The sequence below is a fragment of the Dunckerocampus dactyliophorus genome, chromosome 9 (genome assembly GCF_027744805.1).
Source record: "Dunckerocampus dactyliophorus isolate RoL2022-P2 chromosome 9, RoL_Ddac_1.1, whole genome shotgun sequence".
In the NCBI taxonomy this organism is placed as follows: domain Eukaryota; kingdom Metazoa; phylum Chordata; class Actinopteri; order Syngnathiformes; family Syngnathidae; genus Dunckerocampus; species Dunckerocampus dactyliophorus.
The window spans coordinates 14,127,027-14,153,497 of NC_072827.1; the positions used below are offsets into that span (position 1 = coordinate 14,127,027).

The window sequence follows — 26,471 nt, forward strand, 5'->3', positions numbered from 1 at the left end:
AGCCTTCTCAGGCTTGTCTTCCACCACATATAGATGAGTTTCAGAAAGGCAGGCACAAAGAAAATACAATGGGACCTCGGTTTTGGTCATGAATCCTTTCCAAAAGGTCAGACGAAAACTGACATACAAAAAACAAAGCAAATTTCTCCATAACAACTAATGCAAATTTCAATAATCCATTCCAGACCTCCAGAAATGTGAACAAAAATACATTTTATAATGAATAATTATAGTTTTGCATGCAGAAAATAAAGCAAAATACATAAATCCTATGGGTGCAACAATACATGTATCTGTATCGACCATTCGATACCACTATGAGTTGAACAATACTGTAACCCAAGTTACAAAAATCGGTCCCCTCCTGAATCACTGTTGCTCCTCCACGGCAAAGCTGAAACCCCCGCAGGCGGAAGCAATCAGTGGCTCCTGTTGTGGCTGGTGGCAGATGGCGTCTCAAACGTCATGCAAAACTGTATTTTTCATCTCCATTATTCAAATTCCGGATGAAATAACTCAGCTGTAAGATGCATATACATACAAGAAAAGTCCTCATTGCACTTGTAGCACCGAATTCCATGCGAAACATAAAAAAAAGCAAAAAAAACGGTCAATTGTGTCGTGTGCACTCTGAACTCCATTACAGAAATGTGTTTTTTGACACTGACTTGTTATTGTTGCTAATATTTTGTAATTAATTGAAAAAAATGTATCTTTGCTTAAGTTGTTTATGTGTTGCTTTGACTTCGGCTGTATTTCCATTTCCATAATTGTTTTTGTTTGATTTATAATTGTAATGTTTCACAGCAAACTGAGATGTGTACATGAACTGTGAAAATAATGAACGCTAAGTAATTTGATCAAAATACGATTGAATCTATGAACACAACTATTGATGAATTATGTGTAATTACATTTACTGCCACATTTAATATAATTTTGAATTATTTATGTTATGCTGCACCACATACACCTTTAAAACTGTACTTTTGAGTTGAAACTAATGTCAATTTCAATAAAATACAAGTTATAAAAGGAATGAAAATGTGTTTTTTTTCTATAGATAATATATCACACAAGGCACACAAGTATCTAACTGCACCCAAATGTGAAATTTCTGTATTGTTGCACCCCTAATAAATACACATACCAAATAAAAATACTGATAAATCAATACATAGTACATGTGTTAAAGGTTCCTACTTTTACATTACAATCCTACTGTAACAGACACTACTTTCATACTTCGCGACAGGTTCTTTCTTAAATTCAATAGTGTTTCTCACCTTCTTTATCAACGTTCTGGCACTTGCAACTTTCTTGGTGTCATGGTGGCTAACTTTGCAGCCGTAAAAAAAAGCACACAAAACACTCAAAAATACGCAGTGCACTTGAACGACTCTTCAGCCTTTGGCGCACATTGCTAATTAGAAGGAAAAAAGGAGTTATTCATTGTTCTGCGTACACTATATGAACAAAAACTGACACATATTTTTGCCAATTATTTTCGTGGAAAACCAAATCCTACAAAAACTGAGGTTCCGCTGGAGTTGATTAAAAACACACAGATGTAAAACAATGCTTGACCATGACAACAGAAAAGGGAGAGATGGAAGGAAGAAAAGGAAGCTGGATCGGAGCAAGTATAAAAGGAATAAAATATAGTAGCATCTGTTGTCCTAATGTTATTTCTTATAAATGTAGCTCCTGTGACGTTATGGCACTGCAGTTCAACTTCCTAATGTGACACTTTAGTGTGAGGTTTTAATCACTGCAGCAGCACAGTCCAAACAATGTGGCAATAAAATCTACTTTCTTTTATCTATTGCTCATCAGTAGACAACATAAATCCCTTATGCTGTGTGCTGTGGTGGTAGTAGAAAATGAGTACGCGCATAAGAATGCATTTTAAACTGAAATAACATTTTACAGATGCACTGGGCAAACAACACCACAGAGAGGAGAAGTCTCCAGTGTGACTGGCAGTTGCCTTTGTTTGTCTAAACTAAACCGCACTAAGCTGCTGCGTGAACACACTGCCCAGGTATGGAATTAGGGATCTTGGACCGTATTTGTGAGTTGTGACAAAACCAAATCTTAGTGAGTGAAAAACATTACGGGTGACACCTGAAGAAGCAGAGATAGGCAGAATCCGAAAAAGACATTAAGCTGTTTTGCTACTTATGGCTAAGTGACTGCACACCGTGTGTTTGTGTGAGTGTGTGTCAGAGATGGTTTCTTGTTAGTTCAGCTGTCAGTGAGATTTGTGTTTGTGCTTTGGTGCTGGAGGCCCTTAAACCTTCCTTGATCCTTGACCCTGCCAAGACACACGATACTCCATTAGCTCCTAACAAACACTTGGATGGGTCAAAGTCTAGAGGATATGATCAAGAAGAAATTGGGAGCATACCAAACGCATAGACATAACATTCACAGCTTGGTTACAGTTATCTAAAGATAACAACCATTTGGTTTAGGATAGGGAGTCCAAACCTTTCAACCGAGGACCACATACAGAAAACACAAGAACTGAATGACATTGGGGCCACTTTCATACACTCCTCATTAAAATTTTAAGACCAAAAACTGAAATAATGCTGTCCATCAGATGATCAAAAGTTAAAGACCATACTGTAGCCTAAAAAAAACCCAAAACACACCTAAAATAGAAATAAAATGTTAGATTCACTAGTGAGTCACTGCACCATTCTTTTTAATCACCTCAAAAATAGTTTTGAGCAGGCTTGATGCCAGTTTATCCAGGAGGCTAGTGGCAATGTTGCTCCAGGTGGTAAAGATGGATTCACAATGCGTATCCACTGTCTTAAACTTATGTCCATTTTTGTAAACTTCCCTTGCCATCCATCCCCAAATGTTCTCAATTGGATTTAGATCAGGGGAACACGCAGGACGGTCCAAAAGAGTGAGGTTAGTCCTCTGGAAGAAGTCCTCTGTCAAGTGGGCATTGTGAACTTCAGCACAGTCCTGTTGAAGAACCCAGTCATTACCGCAAAAACGAAGGCCTTCAGTCATGAGGGATGTCCCCTGCAACATCTCCACATAGCCAGCTGCCGTTTGACGCCCATGCACAACCTGAAGCTCCACTGTTCTGTCTAATTAATGTTTCCTTAAAACATTTTTTATCTCACTCCCATGTCTTCTTTTTGCATTTTGAAGCTCTACTTAGAACCTCCTTAAGATCCAACAGTGCAAAATGTAAATTCCTGCAGTTTTTCAACTGGTCTTAACATTTTTTGATCAGGAGTGTACTTGATGTTACATCCTAAGCATATGACATATGATATGACATATGATATGACATAAGCAGTCAAATATATATGAACGGAAACCAAGACATATTTGTGTCAATAATTTTCATCGAAAACCGAATGCTACGAAAACCGAGACGTATGAAAACCGAGGTTCCACTGAATTATGTAAAATTCTATATTGCTGCACACCAATAAAAATGAAGCTGTACAATCCAAATGGCTGGACTTTTGACACTCCTGGTTTGGGGCCGCCAATAATTCTACAGTTTTAATCTAGCAAGTAAATTAAGTGTATACATTTTTATTATTATTTTCCTTATTTCCTTATTACTTAGTATTTTTGTAATATTTTAACTTATTATCTTGATTTGATTAATTTTATGTCTTTTATACTGTTAAATGTATTGCCACTTATGTTTTCTCAGTTGCTTGTACCAAACATGTTTTATCCAATATCCATAGCTAAGAACAATTTGGGCTCCCCGTATATAAAGTGGCACCCAGGACAGTCTATCCAAGCCTATCAAGACAAAAAGGGGGTTATCAACACAGGTAAATGAGGAGGAAGCTGGAAAATTGATGTAAAGTGATGAAAATGTAGCTGCCAGCTGAACCAGAGAGGAAATTAGGTTAAAACAAAGGGAAACAAAAAGGAAAAATGAAAAACTTGCATGGGGAAAAACTAAATAAAAAGGGCTACCTGTATCGAAGGGTGGGAGGGGAAACCGAAAGAAACAATATGAGAAGGCAAAGGCAAAAGAACTAAATAAAAATGGAGAAAATGCACTTGGAGAAAACAAATTGTAAAAAAGAATGTCAGAAAAAGGATTAAAGGTATACTGAAGGTCACCGTGCTCCAACGTTTGTGCATGCGGTCAATTCATGTTGGAATGAAACAAAGCACTTGAAAGGCCCTTCTATCTGTCTTTGTCAATAAAGGTCTGTCAAATATGATTAATTCAGCAAGAAATTATAAATTACAAAGTGGCCGGTCCAGGAAACTAACGTGATTACATTCCCCAGTGAATGGAAGTGCGTGCACGTATACAGACACACACGTTAGTATCAGGTTTACATGTGTGTGAGGGCGTATGGAAGGAGAAAACTACATACAAAGCCTATAGACCACAAAGAATGAATACAACATTTGATAAAAGAAAGAAAAAAAAGGGAAGAACAGGGGACAAACCAATTAGAGAAGAAATGGGGATGAGGGCCTTCCAGATGGTAGAGGGCCGTTGCCTCGGAAACACAGAAGAGGGCAGAACAATGGAGATTTTGAGTGCTGTTCACTCAACTTCATCATCCAGCAATGCCAGTTGGAAATCACTGGTGAAGTTATAGCACTCCCAGATTGGCCTGCATTGAATTACGCCAATCATGCAAGTTAACGCTGCACACTTTGGAGGTAAAATTATTCTCAGACGTTGGTGACTCACTATACCAGTGGTCGGAACCTTTTTGGCTAAGAGAGCCACATATTTTAAAATGTATGTCCGTGAGAGCCATGTAATATATTTTAACACTACATACAACTAAAAATGTGCATTTTTAAACACGACCAATCATTTTAGACTATAATAAGTCTCTGAATGGATTCTTTTTAATAATGTTGTGATACTGAAGCTAACCAATAATAAATTAAATACTTCTTACCATTACTGTGAATTCTGGTGCTGCATGGTTTTGCACGGCACGCCTCATCTTTCTTTTTGCCATCTTCTTCGTTAAAAGGGTTTACTCTGCAGAATTAGGGAGCTGACTATTTGATCAAAAGAGGGAAGTTTACTTCTTGACCTCTCAATGACCCACGTAGGCTACCGCATTATCCAATAATAATCGGGTTTTGGTGTCTGAGCAGGAAAATATCGGAAGGACAGCTGGCATTGGCTCTGCCCAACCGCACTGTGGTGGAAAACTGATGGATGGATCAAAATGCAGAGAATGTCTTACATTTTAACGTTATTTGTAACACTGTGCTTTCTGTAATGTTCTACTTTAAGAATGTCAGCGGAAAATTAAATACATTTCACCATGTTAAGAAATGTGAGCTACATGCAGTCATCAAAAGAGCCACACATGGCTCCTGAGCCATAGGTTTCCTACCCTTGCTCTGTACAGATGTGGGAAAAAAATTAAAGATCAGTCAGTGACGAAGTTACTGTAGTTTAGACACTCACAATGGGGTAGGCAGTGCCTTGGAGGGAGGGTTTTCAATTCTGTTTCTGGGTTATGCGGTTGCAGCGATTGAGCCGTTGCTAAGGTGCTGCTGTTTCCACTTTCAGTGAAGAACAAATGATTGATTTCACTCATCCTCGACTCCTGCCTCATTTTGAAACTCATCTCCAGAAGTATGGGTAGAATTGTTAAAAGCAAATTTTTTTTCTCTATTAAATAAACTGGATTGAACTGCAAAATGTCAACAATATAACTATGTACAACAAGCCACACGGTGCCTAGTGGTTAACAAGTTGGCCTCACGTTCAGGAGAACGTGAGTTCGTATCACCGTTGGAGCATGTCTGTGTGGCGTTTACAAGTACAGAACCCTATTGCGTGGGTTCTGTGCTGGTACTCCCTCATTCCAAAAATATGCATGCTAGTTTAATTAATTGCTAAATTAACCTAATTCAACAAGTTCAATGGTTGTTTGTCTATATGTGGCCTGTGATCGGCTGGGGACACGTCCAGGGTGAACCCTGCCTCTCGCCTGCGATCCTAATGAGAACAAGTGGTATAGAAAATGAAGGGATGAAACTATGTACAACAAACTGCAATATTTCTCTAAAGGTTAAACTGCAAAAGTTGAATAACATACAAAATAAACTCCTTTACTTCCCAATGAAGCCTCTTCATGGCCTAGCTGTAAATGCTCGGCATTGGCGAGTGGCGTCGAGTAGTGTCTCGAGTCTAGTGTCCGTAAGATGTAAATGCTCGCTGTTGGCGAGCCCAGTCGAGATTTGTGAGTCAAGTGTTCCTAAGCTGTAGACACGAGCACACGCATTGTTCGAGTACTAGGCCTTAGCGAGCGAACAGTTCGGACAAAAACAGGAAGTGGAAAGGAGAGTTGATTTGAGGCAAAACGCAGATCTGTTGCTTTCTCCACTGGGTTAATACGTCTACGGGTGATTCTCCTGAAAGAGGTACTGGGGAGGATGCTATCACGTCTAGGGGCATGATGCACAGACTACAATGAGTTGCAGCCATAACCAAATTAAAAATATACTGCCAACAAATTGAATAAACAGGAGAAGCAGACACATATTTTCTTTGGGTCTGCTGTGCATAAAAGACGATCTGATGCCAATTTCCACCATTTGCGCATCGCCATTTTATGCAAAAGTTTGGCACAAAGACAATGAAACACATAATACAAAACGGTGGAACTTACGTTTCAGCTGCTGTGATTTCCCTAGTATAACACCTCATTGTGCACCAAACACATTTTGCTGCATGTAAAACATGTACTTTGACCAAACTTCAACAAAAGGTGTACATAGTATACACACAATGTAAGTAAAATTGCATGGAGGAAGACTATATGCTATCTGCCTTGACACACAATGTGAACTTCATAGTATTTATGTGTTGTTCCTCTGGTCTTCCTTCAAATTTCAGACAATAACAAAAGTGACTTTGATTAAAAATCAGAAATATGGCGTAGTGTCCACGATCCGTGTTACATTCAAGGTTTCTACAGATCTAGTTTTTCTAAGCAATACACTTTGTAGAACTGTTTTTTTACATCATGTTTCCAGGGAAGGTAACGTGTGTTACACTTGTGCTAACTAACAATGCTTTGAAGAACATAGTGTTGAGTCTCGCACGGAGTTTAAAGCGGGGTCCACCCACTAGCTCCGTGTTACATTCAAGATACGTCACCATTTTGGAGCATCTTTCAGACAATGTAAGGTATGTTCAAAGCATTTATATTGATAAATATACATGATATAGCGATGCACATTAAAGTGATACTTTATTTGGTTAGAAAATAACTTTAAATGTTGCTTTCTTGTGAAACCTTTGGTATCCGTTTCAGGAAAATGACCCAAAATGTCAAATCGTATTTTACAAAACTATTGACTTAAAACTCATTTATTTACTCATGCAGAGTGCAATTCAAGCATCCATCCAAAAAAAGTAAATAAATTGGAGCATTTTTATGTAAATATTACAATTAAGATTTCAGTAAGCAATGCCCTGCTGTCAAACAATGTACCAAAATGTGATATTTTCTCTCTTTTTCTTCTGAACCAGAACAAGTGATACTTTATTTTAATATGCAAATTGGTTAGAAAATAACACTTTAATTTTTGCTTGCTATGCACACTTTGTACCTCTTTGAGCGGAATGACCCATATACAAATGCAGTTAGAGCAGTGGTTCTTAACCTTGTTGGAGGTACCGAACCCCATCAATTTCATATGCACACTCACCGAACCCTTCTTTAGTGAAAAATAAAATATATATTTTTTTTCAAATCAAGACATAGATATATGTTTGTTTATAGATATATGTTTGTTTATAGGTATATGTTTGTTTATAGGCATATGTTTGTTTATAGGTATATGTTTGTTTATAAGTATATGTTTGTTTATAGGTATATGTTTGTTTATAGGCATATGTTTGTTTATATGTATATGTTTGTTTATAGGTATATGTTTGTTTATATGTATATGTTTGTTTATAGGCATATGTTTGTTTACTGGTGCACAAAATGACAGAGACAGGACGCTGACTCCCATCATGGTTCGTGATACATGTGAATCCATGCTGTACATATTCATCCCACCACTTCCTTTTTTGCTCGACGTAGTTAGTATGGATTAAAAGATTAAGAACAAAATCACACGACGTGCTACCACATCAGTCACACGTTGACTACTTGATGGTCCGTTTCATTTGTACTCGGAACTGGGAAGTCGGAATGACAGTGACGTGATCTCCGAGTTAAAAGCGTTCCAGTTGCCAAGTCAGAAAAACTTCACACTATAGCAATATATTTTTTAAAATTATTTATTGATTATTTACCATTTACACACGAGGCAGCCATCATTGATTGTTGACTCGGAGGTGGTGTGGATGCTCTGACTTCCAAGTTGAACATTCCGACTTCGGGGCGCGTTTTAGTTGGGTGTTCCCGCTAGGAACTCGGAAATTCAGACTTCCAAATACGAATGGAACGCACCATGAGCGCGCTAAATTCTTCGCAGCACTGATTGGCCAAGGCTAAGCGGCAGCGTGTCATCACGAATTGACACGATGGGTCCGGTGTGTCTTAACCTCTGTGGCGGAGGCTCAGCTGAACCCCTGGGACCGACTCACCGAACCCCTAGTGTTCGATCGAACCCAGGTTAAGAACCACTGAGTTAGGGTAACATTTGCACAATTAATGACATGCTACCTTGTTTGCTTTATTAATCTAGCTAGCGGCAGCAAGGGTAAGTGAACACATTAACAGAGATGAATAACCGGAAGTCCCAGCTCAGTAAAATACTTGCAAGTTTGGAAAGGCTCGGTCAATACTCGACCATCGCTAGTTGGAACCTCTTAAGTTTGAACACAACCATTCAGTTACACCTTTTTGCATTTGATTTGGGTGAAATTTGAAACACACTTTCCAGGAACTGTTTAAGTGTCTGTACAACTGATGATGTAATTGACAGGCGATTGCGCTTGGGGACAATGACTTCTGGTCCCGGTTCCATGCTAATAGCAAAGGCTAATAAGCTGCTAACAAGGATGATTTGTGCTAAAAGTATGTCACAAACACAGTTGGACTCACGCAGTGTATTAATAACGCGACAAGACGTGCATCATATGGTACGCTAACAGGGAAATGTATGCAAACCAAGGCAAACATTTTTTGCATACATTTTCGACATAAAAGAAATAATACACTGAACCAGGATCCACTGTATATTAGTTAACCTATTGCAAATAGTGAAACATAAAAACAAAACACTTCAATGATGAATGATGAAAACTGGGAGTATTCTTCTTCTCATGCTCACCCCTTATTGAGGCTGGTCCTCACACAGAACACGCTGATGTTTCTCTGACATCATGCACGGTTTTGTGTGCTTTTAGAGGATTATTCTCCCCCCGTGTTTAGTCGATTCCAAATTGTACAACCTCAGGGCCGTTTTGGTTCATATGGTTCTATTGTATTTAACTTCTCCACTGTTTAACACAGTATAGTTTTAAATCTGGCTCTTCCATTAAGGTTTATATGAAAGCAAAAGAGGAAGGGAAGTTGGGTCAGCATTTGGAGAAAACATAAAAGACCTTAATTACACACCCAATAAGGTTTCATGATTTGCAAAAAAATAAAATAAAGCTTCTGTAGCTAAATGATGAGCCTGAACACCATTTCATGTTCTCTGTAAGCGGGTGTATTTGAGAACTGGGGACTCTCTTGGGAAAATTCCAAATGACAATCACATTACATTAATTGCTCATTTCATTTCGCAAACCAGACATTGATTATCCTAAACTGCTGTGCTATGATACACCTTACTACACAAAGCGCTCCTAGGAAAAGCATAAAAAGACAAGGATATGGACCTTAACTGTGAGCAATGCAACACAGCCGCCTAGAAAATAACGCTTAGCTACACACCGTACAGTACTTTGGCTATTGGATTGAAACCAGTGCTTCTCAAACACCCACCATTGTAAAGATAACTTAACAAACTTAACTTGGAAACTGTTTTAAGATGTTGCAGATGCTATCACATCTATTTTGTTCCATCTATTCTGATCAGGTGATTGTATGCAAAATTCTAGTGCCAGCAACTCATATGGTGGTTTGTACAGATAAATCATTTTGCAGGTTCTCAATACTATTTCAATTGAGAGCCTAAATATGAGCAAGTCCAACCTTTAAAATCTGAATTAACACACACAGACTATTTGATTGGAAACACGAGTCCCCCTGCGTGTACTATGTACACAACTCAATTGATCAATTAGAGGGGCAGGCTTTCTTCGCATGCGGCGGTGTCTGTGGCAGACCAATGGCGCAGCCCTTAACAACGTTAAATTTGCATAAATAGAAGACAAAGAGTGACAAATTCGTGTTACAGAAGCTAAAGAAATATTTACAATTCAGTTTTGTATTATAATTTGAATCTGCACACAGTCTTCTATCAAATATTTGAGGACTGATTAGCTTCACTTTGCAAGTACCAGTAAGGGCCAGTAGGTACAATGGGTGTAATGGGGTGTATTTGAGCTTGAAAGTGTCATACCGAACCACTTAGGCAGTTTAGTTGGTGACTTCCTGAAACATCATGGGATCCATTACTGGCCCCATGTTCTATTGAAAGTACCTCAATTATTTAACATCTTGAGCCAATAAGGTTCATCTCAGGTGCATGTAATCGTTTCAAGCTGGGAAATTTTGCTCACAGCAACTTGATCAAAATTGGAAGCGAAATTACAAAACCACAAAATGCAACCACTAATTTGGTACATGAAAAGGCGTTTAAAAACAGCACATGCAGAGGTGAGCATGGCGAGGTCGTCACAGAAGAGACCTTGACAGAGGCAAACAGACTACAGAGTTGTTTATTTGTTTGGATGGTTCATGGCCAGCACTGCAACAACATATCAGACTGAAAAAGTAATGTTACTGAGTTTGTAGCCGTGGACATTACACTTACATGTACACTTTAGTACTGTTATACCAACAGAATATCACTGGCACCATGTTGATTTGGACTACATTGCAGTGTTGTACCTTGTGCATGAGCTGTATACTTTACTACAATTATCTAAACAAAATGGTTATTAACAAAACCATGACCAATAGTCAACTATTATAACTTCCTATTACCAACAATAAATGTATAAAGTGGTTATAGCTGGGTAGTTTTTCTTCAGTACCACTGGTTGTATCTTGGCATAATTTTGCTGCACAATGCTGAGTGTGACTGGGAGTGATTTTTCCTGAGGTGTGATATTGGGTTGGAAGACGCCTCGCATAACCAGTTCTTAAAGTGCTCACAACAACAAAACTCATGTTAATTTTGTTGTTTTTGCCATGCAAAATAACCGTGAAAGGCATATTCATATATTCCTGTGTTAAATGTGTGCTTGAATGTTAACATATTTACCCTTTTTAACATTTTTTTGCCATTGAAAAACAAACCGGTCGAGAGGAAGTAACATTATGGAATACAGTCAATGTTCTCCCTCATTGTTCAAGTGTCTGAACATAACAGGTCCAAGCATTCCTTGGACCTCTGTGAGCGCCATCAGATGTGCACACTGTAGTATCTCACCTGTCCGAAACTGAGGTAAGGCTGGGTTATGCTTTCCGCTCGAACGAGCTGCACGTAAAAGAGCCGCTCGGAAATCCGCTCAAGGGACCGTGTGTGACTTTATACTCCGTGCGGCATCTGCTCCCAAACCGCAGGGGGCAGTGTATCGAAAACATGCGTCTACCACGGTACTAAACTAGAGCAGAAGAAGTTTGCCATTGTTTACTTGACTTCCAACACGGCGAGACTTGCGCGTCTACTTCTTGAAGAAGTGGAACTGTCTTGCTGCTCGACAGAAAAGGAAGAGAAGGTGGTCCACTCGCCCTTTGAATAGAAGTGTTGCAATCACAGCTCGTCATTCTTCCCATCACAGGGACTTGTACCCCGTCAGGAGACTGTGCTTGCAAAAGGTATGCTGAACACGGAAAAAGAAAATAAAAACCAAACAACTTGACTGAAAACACAGCTTGTTTCAGTGTTTCTTTATGCTTAAACTACTGTGCGCCAGGGTAGGCTGCCTCATAACTGCCGATATTTCTGTACTTCAGCTGCGAGGATCTCCTGCTCGTCTGCCATTTTTTTCCGCGTGTCTCCGTCCGCGTAGTTAGAAAAATTTGGAGGTACGCAAGGCGGGAATTTTTCGCATGAAAAGTGCTGCCCGAGGGGGCATTCGTGCAAAAAGGACGTCAATTATCCACAAGGACCCCGCGGATGCTCAAAGCATAAAACAGGCTGTAGCCCAATTTCCATTCTATATTTTTTATATGAGTGGGTTCAAAAGGACGGCAAGGTGTATTTCACAATGTAGCTCAGAGAAAACAAGCCATGGAACTATCTCCTCCAATTAATGATCTTAATCGTGTCGGAAACCTCTAGTTTATAATTTCATTTTCCTTTTTTTTTCGTTTATTTTCTTTCTGTTTTGCAGCAGCCTGTTCTGGCATTATTTCATTCTGGAAATTTACTTGAAATTGATGCAGAAAAAACAACCATCTTCCGCTCCCAACACTGAGGCAACACTCTGCATAAATCTTCCTGCATCCGGTAAATCCGGCCATCAAAATAAAAGCACGTAGTACTACATGTATGGTAAAACTACACATGACATAATTATACATACTTTTACGTACGTTTTTTGCACAGGAGGCTAAATGAGGTGATGACGCAACTCCCCACTAATGCATTTAGCGTCAGAGCAATTTTAAACCATAAAAACGGCCACTAGGTGGCAGAAGCGCATTTGATAAGAGCCTGGCAGCGATCATGTGGGCGGAAGAATCACACATGACAGGAAGGAGGAAGTGGGAGAGCATGGAGTGTTGCGTGCAGAAGGATATGCATTCTAGGGAAATTTAACTGCATGCATGTGCACACACATGTACACAGATAGTTCAGTTCATAACTAGTCATCACATCACGACACATCAGCGAATGTTATTATGTGCTGTAATATTTCTCTTTCTTCACTTTGGTGTCATAAACAAGGTGGAGGGGGTTCAGAAAACTCACTGGGGGGGGGGGGGGGGGCTGATTATCGCAGCTTCATTTCATTCACATTGTATAGTTGTTCGCTGGTGGATGACAACAGTAAATACAGTGTTCCCTTTTTTATCGCCGGGATAGGTTCCCAAAATAGCCCGCACTAAGTGAAATCCGCAAAGTAGCCAACTTTATTTGTTTACAATTATTATATATGTTTTAAGGCTGTAAAACCCCTCACAATACACTAAATACACTTTCCTCAGAGAGGCATTAACGTTTTCTCACATTTCTCTCTTGTTTAAAAAATGTCAAAGTTCAATGTACTAGGTTGGACACAAGAAATCATTACACGACTCACGCGCATTCACTCTGCCCGTGCCTCGTCCTGGCACCGTTCGGCTGTTGCATTTTTGTATCCTTGTTAAAACATATTGCTACTGCCGTCGTCGTCCTCCTCGTACTCCTTGAAACGAAGATTAATTTAGCTGGTTACCTGCTTCTCCTTCTTCTTCCATTCTTTATTGGCGATTATCAAGCAGCCCAGACAGTTAGGGACTATTGACTACAACAGGAAACACCACAAAGGAGATTGATTGACAATGGTCTACAGCCAATCAGGATGCAGAGCACAATGGGCGGGGTTCTCCCTTAGGCACTAAGGACTGTTATGAATCTATATTTAGCCAGCTATTGTCTACTGTGGGTTCCTAATATGCTCGTACAGGCACATCAACACATACTGAGAGTAGGTGGAGCCGCACACGTCTTCATATTGCTCCCTCACTACACTATTGTGTTATTTAAAAAATAATAATTAAGAAATGATAGCTGTTTTGTGGTTGACTATGGCATATTATTCGTCAAAAAAATTGAAAGACAAGTTATATGTAGTATTCCGGTCACTAGGCATCAGTAATGTTATGAGACATGACGTTAGATTACATTACCTTTCACACTGCACGGAGACTGGCTGTTGAGCCAGCAGAGCTGAGCTGACATGCCACGGCTGAGAGAAACATGTCACGCCTGAGATCGAGTGTGGGGGGGGGGGGGGGGGGGGGGGGGGGGAAAGGTTCTCCTCTCATTCTGTGGGAAGTGGTAAGTTTTTGGGCTTCTTCGTCCTTCCTCCCCAGTCACTTTGAAACACTTCAAGTTTAGAATAAGTAAATTGGAGAGGCTAACTAGTTAGCTCCGTAGCTTGCAATGCTAGTGGTGGCCGTCTGTTATGTCCATGCAGAAATCCCGTAGTCTGCGCAAGAATAATAGGAGTGTAAAAGTGACTATTGGGGTGTTATTTCATGTCTACTGGGCTCTAATAATGTTAAAACCCATATTTACAAATTCATAAACACGTTTCTGTACTCCATCCATCCATCCATCCATTTTCATGCCGCGTATCCTCATTAGGGTCGTGGGGGTGTCCTGGAGCCTACCCCAGCTGACTTTGGGCACATATAGACAAACAACCATTGACACTCACATTCATACCTATGGACAATTTAGAGTCACCGATGAACCTACAGTAACATGCATGTTTTTTGGAATGCGGGAAGAAACCAGAGTACCCGGAGAACATGCAAACTCCACACAGAGATGCCCAAGCGGAGATTTGAACCCAGGTCTTCCCGATCTCCTGACTGTGTGTCCAACATGCTGTTTTTTTATATTCTTACTATGAAAATACTCTGTTTAGTAATATTGAATCCTTTTTGGGTGCAATTAGCCAACGATAAATGAGGGACGGCTGTACCCGGCCTTTGTAACAACATCTGGAAAGAAAGCACACAGGGGCAAAAGTTCAGACAAAAAGTTTTGGTCAAGTAAGATGTGCTAACCAAACACTGAAACGAAAATGTCTGTCCAACTTATTGGAAGTGAGCCATCATTTTTACATCAACTGATCAACTTAGATCACAGCGCTGGAGGAACAGAATGCAATCGAAATAGGGATAAAAAAAAAGATGTGGGATGTTTGTAGAAAAGCTGTTTTTTTGCATTCCTATATAGCTAACAAACAACAAGGGTCTGATGAATCCGAAAGACTGAACAAAACAACAGTGGACAATGGGCTAGCTTATGCAGTGGTTGTAAAGTGGTCTGGGAAAATCTCGGGCCTGGTTGGGAGGTCTTGTCAAGAGAGATGGAGAGAGGCAGAAAGAGCGAGACATTCCATTTCTTTTCTCTCTCAAAAAGATTGAAAGAATGCCCTTTTTATGGATTACTGAAGAGAGCATGAGGAAGAGGAGGTTGGAGAGAGGCAGGAAATAGAAAGTAACAAATGAGAAAACACAACTAAAAGAGACACGTCGCAACAGATACAAAACTGCATGTGCTTCCTAATTAGTAATAATCAAATTATCATCTGAAAGAGGAAATGACAGCCTTCCCAGAAACCTGAGCAACATCTCTGAATGGTAAATTAAATCCAATAAGAGTGATAACAAGGAAAAATGGGATAGGGTGTCGGGCTAATCTAATTGGGTCAAACCTGCGTTTCAAACAACAGATTGCTATCAGCGGCAAACATCCTCGTAGATATGAATCATAACTTTAATGAAAGTTGACTCTACGTACTTTGAAAGACAAACATAACTCATGAAAAGAAAAAAAAACAACATGAATGTTGATCCCGACAGCACCACTAAACAATGCAACAACATGTTGATGCTGACTCCCTCTCCAGAAGTCATCTGTGTTGGGACATGATGTCTTGTAACAATAAAGCACTGTACCATCATTTCAGTGGGGGCACCATTTTCAAGAGCACTGCAGACAACACTAAGCAGTCATTCTAGCGCCAATTTAAACACAGGGGTCTCAAACTCAACTTACCTGGGGGCCACTGGAGGTACAGGAGAGTCTAGGTGGGATTAGACTTAACATAGTTGTCATTCTATTCCCCATAGTAATAGTAGTTGCCCTGTGAGTGTTTACTCGCCTGTTACATGTGCTGTCATTTTTGTGTTCGCATCGTGATTGTGGTAGATGTTCTGTCAAGTGACCCCCATGTTCGTTTCACTGTGTGACCAGCTCACTGCGAGTTCAGTGAAACGGGTATTGCTTGGTCAATTAAAAGGTCACGGGACATGATTTTTCAACTTTGCTTAAATATCTTCTATATTGTTTGTTCTATGTTGTTTTTGTTTTTTTTAAGCGAACGTTAATTAGTAAAAATTACATTTTTGTCATGCTCATCCGCCATTTTGGGGCTTGTCTTCCGAAACGAGGGGCCTTTCCCAAATGACGTCGGCATAGGGACGGCTCTCATCTTAGGCTAATGAACAACACTGGAGTTGGCTCGTCGATCTCGTTCAGTAGTCATGCCAAAACATTTTGTTGCCGCTGGCTGTTCACGGTGTCCGAGTGATTCTGTAAGTTTGTTTTCTTTTCCACCAGTGCGAGCCAGTGCGAGCTGCACTGAAAGCTGAGCGATGCTGTGGCCAGCCCCAGGCAGAGCTGTGGTTGTCTGGAGAACGAAGCAAATGTTAATTTCTTTCTGCTCGGAAGCTAGCAACAGGACTAAAGGTGGAGAATCACGTCAAAGCTGCCACAGAACACAGTAAGTCATGTCTTATTTACATATGTACATTTATACATCTATATACATTCTAATAAATACAGCTTAATGTTCTGTGCCATGTTCTGAAAGTTCTCGATTTAATCTCAAGATGTTTCTTCTACCGAAAACCAATGACATTCGCTCTAATCTTTGCTATAATCACTGTAAACATCTTCCATCTCGTCCAGTCTCTCATGTTTGTTTACTTGTGAAGTTGGACTGCGCTGAGGTCACTTGGGAAACGCCCCTCGTTTCAGAAGACAGTCCCAAAATGAGCACTACAAAGATGTAATTTTGACTAATTTAATGTTCGCTTGAAAAAAACCCCCAAACTAACAATATAAGACATAAATACAAACAATATAGAACATATTTAGGCAAAGTTGAAAAATCATGTCAGTGACCCTTGAAAGTGCCTCTGACCATCTCTTGTGGGATTCAGATCACTACAATATATGTAATACAGTGTTCCCTCGTTTATCACGGGGGATACCTTCCCAAATTAGCCCACAATAAGTGAAATCCGCCAACTTTATTTTTTTTTAACAATTATTATATATGTTTTAAGCCTGTAAAACCCCTCACCATACACTTCATACACTTTTATCAGGCAGGCATTAACATTTCCTCACATTTCTCTCTTGTTTAAACACTAAGTTCAAACCTTCGATGTTAATGCTCCTTCAATGTCCCAACACTCCTGGCTCCGACATCCACCCACACGCTCCTCAAAAAAGACGTCGCAGCAAGTTGGCCACAAAGTGCCATAGCTAAACCACTTGCCCTTACCAGACAATTTTATATTGAGCCGGGATCATCACATAGCAGAATTGTTAGAGACAGGGGACAGGCAATGCATGATGAAGATTCTGACTTGCAAACAGCACTTACATACTGTCCTTGAACAGGTGTACTTGTACTTCAACTTGAGAACTCTACTTTTACTCAGATTTCAGTCTGCAGAGAATATTTTGTGTATAGTTTCCCTGGTACAGGAAAATCATAATATCACTGTATCAGTCAGGACTTGTCCGAACAACAATGGAAGACAACAATGACATACAGTATGTAATATTGCAGCATAGAGACCTATGGCACATAAACGTGTTAAGCCTTTGTTTGCATTTGTGTTTATTTGTGTCATTCCTTGATGACCATGCGTCTGCTCAACCAATGAGCATCAAGCAGTATGACAAAGAGTACCACATAGTACCTGGTGGTACTTGCTATTCCTTATGAAAGAGCTTCAATAGTGAGTCACTACACAAGGATGTAAAGTGCAGGGAAAAAAAGGCATTTGGTAGGTAACCAAGGGTCACCATGGCAATGACAGAGATTCTATTCTCCTTCTCGCAAGCCCAGTGTAGCATATAGCGATGTGATTAGAAAGCTGTTTAAGGTAGAATGCATACAAAATGATATTTTTAGTTGTTAACTTCACCCGTTGTTTAGAGTCGAAACTGCTTTTCACAAATGAATACACACTCTCAACAGGGACACTATTGTTCCAGCAGAATTGCAGCTTTGTGAGATAAAAGTGGAGAAGTGCGAGGAAATGGTGGAATACAGATAGAAGGTGTGATGTGGAGGAGGGGAGACAGCGGAGAGGTATCCAGGAAGAAAACGGCAGAAAAAAGGACAATATTTGCTGTTTATTCACTTCTTTTGGCGCTGAATTTGTAAAGAATGTCTTATTTATGTCTAAGGCGTCTTATTTTCTATTATTATGTCAGCTATATTGTGTAACACAAGTGTAAAAGTGACTATAGGTTATTTCATGTCTAGAGGGCTCTAATAATGTTAAAAAATATATTTAGAATGTCTTAAACAGGTTGTCCATGCTATAAGTGTGAAAACTATTCGTTTTATAAATAAGGAGTCCTACTTCGTGGAAATTCACTTATCGTCGTCGGGTCGGGAACCAATTAACGGCAATAAACAAGGGACCACTGTATAGTCCCCCATGCCTCTTCTATAATATTATGTATTCTACAGTTATACAAAAACTGCATAAATATTCTGATATTGTACTTTTCTAACATGCATACAGTTATAATTGCCAAAGCATGAGACTGGGCCAGTGTCCTGTATGTGAGTGTGTCCAATTTCTCAAGGCTTTTCAGAGATGACAGCAAGCCCTCTAACTATCATCACAGCTCTCAGCCCCATCTGCTAAAGTCATCACCAGCACAGACACCGCCTCCCTCCTGCTCACAGACACACACACACACGCACACACACAAAGAAGAGGTGTGAAAACGCCATCATTCAGCATTTTAACAGAGATGGGAACCAGACAATAAACCTTCTTATTTAGACCTTCTGTCTGTATGGCATTCCACTCTTGACTTTCTCTTTCTCAACATTTGATGCGGTCCACACAAAGTCAGCGTTTTGGGAGGAATCTAGCATCCAACAGTGGATAAATCCCAATACAGGCTGTCAAGTGTACTGCAGGTACATCGTTTTGAGTCACTAGATATGTTTTCGTGTGTTTTCGTGGCGGAAATTGAAAATTTGTTTTTTTGTTTCCATGTCGACAGGCCCTACGCCTTCTGAGAGGTGAAGAAAATTAAACCACTACTAGAAATGAGCGATATAAACAATATATATTATCCTGCAAAATTTAGAGAGACAACCTGCGACAAGTCAATATAATTTAGCACCATAGCTAGCAGTATACGGAGCCGCTCCTATAAATTACTAATCCTCGCTTCCATGGTGACAAATACAGTCCACTTCAAATATCACTATCATAAAAGGTGGATGAGGAATGGCTAGAATAAGACCGATTAGCTATGCTAACTGCAAAACTAGCTTGAATGTAAAGTAGTAAAAACAGAATACGTGCTTAGTACACACTAAAAAACATCAGCTGGAACCATGTTAGAATGCACTACACAAAGCAAATACGTGTCCGGAAACCAGAAATGATGCAGTGTATGTTACAAAAAACAAAGGAGTCACAGGAGGAGCCTTTGCAATCTGTAACCTGTTTTGAAATGGTTCTATTATAATTATGGATTTAAGGCCAAGAAGATGCTCGTCGCAGCCATCTTGTTTACGTGTGCTCCGCAGCGGAAGAAGACGTGAGCGTCTTCATCACACACGGATGGAGAGGCGACAGTGCGCAGGGAGATGGCGGGAGAAAATAAAACACCGAACGATTTGTGAGACCTGATTTTTTTTGAGGAGGCAGTTTTATGATGCAAATGTATTACTCTTTTGAAAGTATATTGTTTTGAGAAGCCAAACTCTTTACTTAAATGACCCAGCAACTGAGCAGAACTATGTTCCTCGTTACGGAAATCTGACCAGAACTGGACTCGTGGGACCAAATGGGGGGCTAAGTCGCTGTTGATATAGTCCACTGCTGATGGGGGTGTCATACAACTTCATGTCAAAAATCCGAAGTATCCCTTTAAATGTGCACAATTACAACTTCTACCTTTAGCCACGTGTCCACTATTCCAGACTCCTTCATATTATTTTACGTGGCAGTCCTGGAAAAGGGAGAAAAGGGGTAGGGAATAGTTAAGACATCACGGGGAGAAGAAGGACGGAAAGTAATTAACAGAAAAAAAAATAGTTGAAGAAAAGGTTACAGATGCACAGATAGTGAATATTAAAATGTGAGACCTTGAAGAAACAAGAGTGTGCCATGAAAAATTAGATACTAAAAGGCAGCAAGTGACTGATGATGCTCGGAGAATATGGTAACTGTGTTTCCCATTAAGAGTAACGTGCAAATGGCGGGTGAGCAGCTGTGGGTAATCATTCGTCAGCAAGTGTTACAACTTTTCACTGCAACTTTAACCTTTAGGCATTTCATTATCTGACATTATTTCGGAAAACACAGCTTTAAACACATTTACCGAGAACTTTTTGGTGCATCCAGTTGTTCAGAAAATTTGGGCTAATGTAAAAGCCCCATTCAGAGCAGAATGCGCCATTAGGCAATTCAGTTGTCCCTCTTTTATCATGAGTAATTGGTTCCAGACACAAATGACATAAGTGAATTTCCGCAAAGTAAGTTTCAATATTAATCAATTGAATATTTTCATAGTTAGAGCCTATAAAACCTTTCTATAATATTCTAAATATGATTTTTACCATTATTAGAGTCCTGTCGACATAAAATAACATCCCTATAGACATCTTTACACTCTATTATGCTTTGTTTACACCGCATCGCTAATGCGTAGGCTACGGGATCATTGCAAAGACACAAGAGACGACCCAAGCTTTAAACACCGGCTCGATCTAACTGCATAGTTAGCCTCCACTTTGTTTATTCTAAACTTAATAAAAACGGTTTCAAACAGAGTGGGGAAGAAGGACAAAGTAAGAAGCCAAAAGAACCACTTCCACTTTCACTATGTCATGTTGGCTGACTCCATGCATTGTGAAGGTAATCTAATCTAATGTCACGTTTCATTACTAACGCCTAGTGAAACCTAGTGACCAGAATACTATATATACAGTATCTTGTCTTTCAATTTTTATTATTTTTTTTAATAATAGTCAAACATGAAACAGTGGTCATTAATTTTTGAAAAAGCGTGATAGTGTGAGGGAGCGATGTTCGAACCACGAGGTAGCAAGGGACGACTGTATAGGCAAATGCAGAGGGTGGCGTAGCCTCCAGGGGGTGCCAAAAACCGGGGTAAAAATTCACCTTCAATATAATTTTATTTAAATTACTATGAACTCTTAAACTTACAAACCTCATGTTAATTCAAATGGAAAGCAATTACTCCAAACGATAACAAATAAGTGTCATTTTTCAACGTAGTTTTAGTTGTATATAATAGGTATTTTATATAGATTTAGTATAAAGATATTTTATTCAATTTGTGTATATAGTCATTGCATAGTGTAAATGTAGCTTATATGTAGTTATTGTGCGCAAACTGTGTGGTCATTTACATTATTTGATGTTGTTATTATTATTTAGTCACTTACAGGATTTTTATTTTGTGGTATGGGTATTTAAATTGGATTTCACATTTAGTGTATTTATCTGTAATTTGTTAACAATGTAAATTGAGTGACACGTTATCTTACAAATGAAAGTAAAAACATCCATACATCCATCCATCTTCTTCCGCTAATCCAAGGTCGGTTGCAAGGGCAGCAGCCTAAGCAGAGAAGCCCAGACTTCCCTTTCCCCAGCTACTTCGTCCAGTTCCTCCCGGCGGATCCCGAGGAGTTCCCCGGCCAGTTGAGAGACATAGTCTCTCTAACGTGCCCTGGGTCTTCCATGAGGCCTCCTCCTGGTCGGACGAGCCCTGAACACCTCCCCAGGGAGGCGTCCGGGAGGCATCCTGACCAGATGGCCGAGTCACCTCATCTGGCTCCTCTCATTGTGGCGAAGCAGCGGTTCTACTCTGAGTGACAGTGCTTCTCACCTTATTTCTAACAGAAAGCCCAGCCAATTGATGGTAAATCTGTAAAAACAATGCCTTTCTATTTATTTTGAAATCATAGAGTATGTAAATCGCAGATAGAGGGGGGTGCCACATTGACTAAGGCTGGCTCTGGCCACATTCTATGATGTCCAGAGTGGATAACGACTAAATACACCAGGCAATATGCTAAAATGACTGCTTAGCCTATTTATTTATTCATCTGTGAGGTCAGAGGTCCTTGACAAGACAGCATGGACAACAAACTTTTAAGTCAATCCTAAGAATGTTTGATGGACTTGAGACCTTAGGTCTTCCCAAACTGTTCCCAAAAGTTGCAATAGAATACTCAAAAATGTTCTTGTAAGGCCAAGGAATTAAGAAATGGGGGTAACCAACGGGTCTAGCAGACTAATTAAATACAATCCCTTTTGGAATGCCTGTGAAATTGAGGGTCAACACAATTTACCTTAACCTAATAAAAGTTGAAGGCCATGGTAAAAAAAAAAAAAAAAAAAAATCCATGTATCATCACAAAGACTATATTGACTGTGCATGAGTGGGGGTAGAGCGTCAGGGGTCACGGGTAAGTTTTTAACCTCAGTCAAACCCCTGGGTGTGTGCAAGAGAGGATTTTAGAGTAGTAGGTCACTGAGGTCTCCAGTGACATTTAGCAACAAAGACACATTATGCAGATTTAATCAGGGGCTTTCAAGAGAAACCAATACAAAACAGAAAGAACTTGTAGCATCTAATGGAAAAGAAGGACTATAACATGGAAGAAAAAGTAAAAGGATTAGTACCTTGGCAGGGAGGCATACTGACGCTCTGCCTCTTCATATTGTGGCACCATTCGCTGATCTTTCCCTCTGCCTGGAATCTGCAACAGAGAAAAATGCAAAAGTTAGGCTTATTTTGTGTGTCTGTGGGTCTCTGTGAACTGTTGTTGTCTGTTCAATTTTAGCATTTTCAAAAACAAGCCCCCCAAAAAAACATTACTTTTTGGGATTGCCTATGTTGGTTTCCTGGCCTTGTGTTCTTCCTACTCAGCGCTTGTCTTTGGGATTGGTTTAGTGTGTGTTAAGTTCCACGGTACGACAGATCCGGGCTGTTCTTTCCTGTTGTGAATATCATTCTTGCCTGCCTGCCAGCTCTGTCTTCTGGTTAAATAAAAAGTATTCTACAGTTTATGCGTGCTATTGTGCTGCTCTTGGCATGCCTCTTAGTCAGCCTGCGGCACCAGCTCACAAAACCTCCTGTCAAATTCAAAAGCTAAACACTTCTGTCAAATTGCAAAAAAGTTGTAAATCTCTAGCATTTGGTGTGAAATGGCAATACTGTGACTACAAAGGTATTCAACACGCTCATTAACTGATATGTACGTGTGTGGGAGTGACACGGAGGTAATATAGGATTGACAAAGGCTAGTTTTTAGGGATTTAGTGTTTAAATTCTTAGAGAAACCATAGAAAAATGACATGTTTCAAGTGATGCCTCATCTCCAACTTGAGGACACACAACATCTCTCTGGGATTATCCCAGCCCATTTATTAGGCATATTCCAGCTTTTGCAGTACTCCTAAAGGATTGCAACTAAACCCCATACATCAAGGAATCCAAATAACCAATGCTGACTGTACTCTCAGTAAAACATACACAACATTGTAAATGCAACTAATTTTAGCATACTCTAAGGCAGTGGTCACCGATCATTTTGAACGTAGGCAAGATGTAGCAAGATTCGCAAAGATCGACTGGTCAATCGCGATCGACGGGTTGGTGACCCCTGCTCTAGGGTGTGAGAGTATGATAAGGTTGTGAAGTTACATTTCACCAAAGGACACAGAACACCCCACACACACATGCACAAAAGAGTATACTGTATCATGTTTACACACACTAGTATAAATCATAATATTAACATTAAATCCGCACCAGAACACCAAACACGGATGTCAAAGGACTGGAGGTTTTACAGAAAACTAGGATCTTCTCTCCTTGACTCAAGGTAATACTGTCAACATAAAAGGTTCAAGCAGGAGATATCACACGCATTCTCTTCCCTCGCTCTGTATTCAAGGGAATGATGCCAGGAGGGATATAAAACACATTTGCTGGCCCTGCTTTCTTTTGAACACCTGTCTTTATAGCTCTAATATCTCAGGTAGACAGACAGTGTGGGGTATTAGTAGAGAATAGAGATGTGGGGTGAATGAATGAAAGGGTATTAGTTGGAGAAGAAAGGTAAAAGGGAGAGATAGCATGAATGAGAAGTAAATGAGCTATAGCAGGTGAAATACATAGAAGGGATATAATTGCAGCCACTGAGCGAGAAGGAAATAAGGAGGGAAGACATGAGAGGTGGATTACAAAAGGAGGTAGAGAATGGGGTAAAGAAGGTTCTGACTGAGTGGGGAGGTGATGGGAACGTTAACAATATGATTTAAACAAGATAGCTCAAGGGGTGAGAAAATGGAAAGGTTGGGTGACTACATCCAACAGAGGCGAGGGGGTGATTAAGGGTGATAGATAATGAATTCACAGGATCAGGGAGAAAAGTGAAGAGAAATTAAACGACAGAGTCATGTGTTAGAGACAGGGGAGAGCAAAGGCTTGATCCTGTGTTCTTAAAAAAGATAAAGCGGCTAATACTCTTTACTTCTTATGTCAAGACATCCCACAGGAACACTGTGGAGAAGAGGAGGTTCTTTTGGATTGCTCACTGAATCAATCACATTGCTAATTGAATTGCCTAACTGGCTACCACTATCTGAATGTAACCACGTACGTACAGTATATTGCTAAGGCCTACAGGGTTATTACTGCAGTGATTAGGTTTTAATGTGTTCCTGAATTTGTCTCGGTCCAAAACAAGATATGTAACCCTAGCACAGGTGTGTCCAAACTGTTTACAACAAGAGCACATCCAGAAAAATGATATGATGGGACACTTTGATATTTTGTAAACCAACAGATGTAGATATGCTAAGAATAAATATATATATTTTTTAAAAAATGCATTTCAACTTTGTAATAGAGCTGAAATAGTTTATTATTATCAACTTTGGTCTTTGCACCCCCCCCCCCCAATTTTTGCTGCTGTTGTTTTTTTTTTCATTTTCCAAATATTTCAACTTTCTTCTTAAAAAATCTTCCTACATTTTCTTCTTGTAATATTAGTAATATTTTGATTTTATTCCCATAATTTGATAACTTTTTCCCTGACCTAATTGTCCAAAAATTACAGCTTTATTTTTTGTTTTGCTTGTTAACTTAAAAAAAGTATTTTTCTTTAATATTTCAACTTGTTGTTCTTAAAATGATTTTTTTTCTCCTCATAATATTACGTTATTCTAGTAAAATTACAAATAAGTCTCGTTAGATTACAACGTTTTTCTTTTAATACCGTGATTTCCGGTGTATAAGACGCAACGGTGTTTAAGGCGCACCCACCACATTTAGAGAGAAAATCAGATTTGTTCTTATATAAACCACACCGGACTATAAGCCGCACATGTCCACATCATAGATTGATATATTGCAGCGTACACGAGTCCATGAGGACCAAGTTTGGTAGCTCTTTATCTGACAGGAGTCAATTATGAGCTTTGTGAAAACTCACGAGCTTCTCAACCCACTGGAAATCACAGGAGGTCATTACTCAATATACCAGTCTGACTCACGGTGTCAACTTACAAAGGAAGCTAAAACAATAAATAAATAAAATAAAATAATAATCTCCCATGAGCTCCCTCTGGTGGTCCAGCGCCCGACAGCGGGCAGCCTTTGGCCAATGAACGTCTCTGCTTGCGGTGATGCATTGTGGGTAGAAGTTAAAATAGCTTTTGTTTGTTTTTTTGCACGTAGACCGGCTGTAGCAGCCCGTACGACTGGTTGTGACCTAGGCTTTAGTGAGCAATTTGTTTTGCCGAGATAATCCATCCAACTCAGTGTGGCATGTCAAGATGCTAATTAGACATCATGGTTATTGTACAGGTGTGCCTTAAGCTGGCCACAATAAAAGGCCACAGTACAATGCCACAGATGTCTCAAGTGTTGAGAGAGCATGCAATAGGCATGCTGCCTGCAAGAATGTCCACCAGAGCTGTTGCCCGTGGACTGAATGTTCATTTGTCCCCCATAGCTGTCTCCAAAGGCGTTTCAGATAATTTGGCAGTACATCCAACCGGGCTCACAACCACAAACCATGTGTACAGGATCTCCACATCCAACATCCCCACCTCCAAGATTGTCTGACCAGTAACCCAGACAATGAATTTCCATAACCAAAGAATTTCTTGACAAACCAATACAGTAAAACTGCACATTTTGGAGTGGCCTTTTACTGTGGCCAACCCAAGGCACAGCGGTGCAATAATCATGCTGTCTGTCAGCATCTCGATATACCACACCCGTGAAGTGGATGGATTATCTCGGCAAAGGAGGAGTGTTCACTAACACTTTCAGTTCACCTTAGGAAAGAT

General features: G+C 39.8%; 1 protein-coding gene across 5 annotated transcripts in view; it reads right to left on the reverse strand.

The window, feature by feature from the left end:
• pard3bb (par-3 family cell polarity regulator beta b) overlaps window positions 1–26,471 on the reverse strand; it is a 201,935-nt gene that overhangs the window by 10,009 nt on the left and 165,455 nt on the right. For all 5 annotated transcript variants that reach the window (XR_008572425.1, XM_054786859.1, XM_054786860.1 and 2 more), the window contains one exon: window positions 22,791–22,867. Coding sequence is in view for 4 of the 5 variants with exons in the window: in XM_054786859.1 (XP_054642834.1) it covers window positions 22,791–22,867 (77 nt within the window). In the remaining variant the exon portion in view is untranslated. The remainder of the gene's footprint in view (window positions 1–22,790; window positions 22,868–26,471) is intronic.